The following is a 1,714-nucleotide window of genomic DNA, read 5'->3' on the forward strand; positions in this document are numbered from 1 at the left end:
AAGAACCTCCCGATCCGAAAATCCTTCAAATGGTTCTGCAGGGTTGCATAGGAACGACCGTGAATCAGGGACCCATGGAAGTCGCTTTGGTTTTCCTGTCGGATTTGCAAGAAGGAAAAATACCCAACAGACTTCAAACGAAACTCAGATTGTGTTTTAAAGATTTTTTGAAAAAATGTTTGGACGCGTTGAGAAAGAATAAAAATTTAATCGGGCCCGATCAGAGAGACTATCAAAAAGAGCTGGAAAGAAATTTTCATAAATTTACGGACAGGCTCCCCCCCTTACTGGGTCGAACGATTTAAAAAAAACCCTTAAATTTTTTTTTTTTTTTTTTTTTTTTTTTATACCAAAAAAAAAAAAAAAAAAAAAGTTAATAAATAAATAAATGACGCAGTTGGTAGTTCCTTTTAAAACTTCAGTATTTTGTATTTTATTAATTATTTTTATCACATTAATAATAATAATAATAATAAATTATTTTTTTAAAATTTAATTAATAGAAATTTATTTATTTATTTATTCATTATAATATAATAAAAAAAAAAAATCAGACTTGATATAATAAAAAATATTATCGACTTAATAATAGTAATAATAATAATAAGATATATATATATATAAATAAAATTATGGAATCGATTTAATATCACAAATAATTATTTTTATTTATATTTTTTTTTTTTTTTTTTTTTTTTTTTTTTACTTTCGTTCGCACGTCCCGAAAAATTTATTTTAAATTAAAAATTTTATACGATTTCGAATTTTTAATAATAATAATAATAATAAAGTGGTTGTTAAGTGGTTATATTTAAAATAAATTTTATTATTATTATTATTAAAAAATGACCGGTTAATATAAATACCGAGGGGGAAGGGGTGGGTGGGGGTGGGGCAGTTTTTTACGTTTTCGAAAACAAATTATTACTATTATTATTATTATTAATTAGTTTTTTTTTAAGGAAAATTTTATGCGTTGTAGTATTTTAGGTGACTAGCAATGGATTATTATTATTATTATTAAACGCGAAATTTTTCTTTTTTTTTTTTATTTAAATTTTTTCATTTTTCGCGTAGCTTCAAAAGGTCAAAACCGAGGAGGTTAAAAGTAAAGTCATAATAATAATAATAATAATAATAATAATAATAATAAAAGCCAACGGCCATAGCGTGCTGGTCACACCGGTTCCCGTACGATCACCGAAGTTAAGCAGCATCGGGCGTGGTGCAAACTTGGATGGGTGACCGTTTGAGAACGCCACGTGCTGTTGGCTTAAAAAGAGCAAAAAAATGAGAACAAGACAAAGTAAGAACCAAAAAACAAATCTTGTTCTACTGTCGACCTGAGGCAGCTCGACGAGAACGTGAATTTCACTGCTTCTGACCCTGGCCACTCCAAAGATGTTAGTCACCGGAGCCCAGTTCAGGAGACAAATCGTTCCCATCGAAAAAGACGGACTCAGGAAGACCTTCAAGAATTGATGTGGTGCTATCTTATAATAAGTGGCACCACCGAAATTCGAGTATTTGTCCCTAAGGAATCGGGTAGAAACCTCGGATAAATACTTAAAAAACTCCGACAAGTAGCCTTGTCGTGTTTAATGGTGGATAATAATAATAATAATAATAATAATAATAATTTTTTTAAAATAGAATTTTCGTCGATTTTTTGCCCATTTTTGTAAAAAAAAAAAAAAAAAAAATTATTAAAATT

The 1,714-nt window shown here is 28.6% G+C and overlaps 1 protein-coding gene across 1 annotated transcript; it reads left to right on the forward strand.

Annotated features, from left to right (window-relative positions):
• Positions 1-29: 29 nt before the first annotated feature.
• On the forward strand, positions 30-305 carry Phum_PHUM406070 (dock, putative; the record flags this gene model as incomplete). The annotated part of the gene is made up of 1 exon (XM_002428820.1): positions 30-305. One exon carries the CDS (start codon positions 30-32, stop codon positions 303-305), a length of 276 nt encoding a protein of 91 aa, XP_002428865.1.
• Positions 306-1,714: the final 1,409 nt, after the last annotated feature.

Source organism: Pediculus humanus, genomic scaffold (assembly GCF_000006295.1).
Source record: "Pediculus humanus corporis 1103172108036 genomic scaffold, whole genome shotgun sequence".
NCBI classification, from domain to species: Eukaryota; Metazoa; Arthropoda; class Insecta; order Psocodea; family Pediculidae; genus Pediculus; species Pediculus humanus.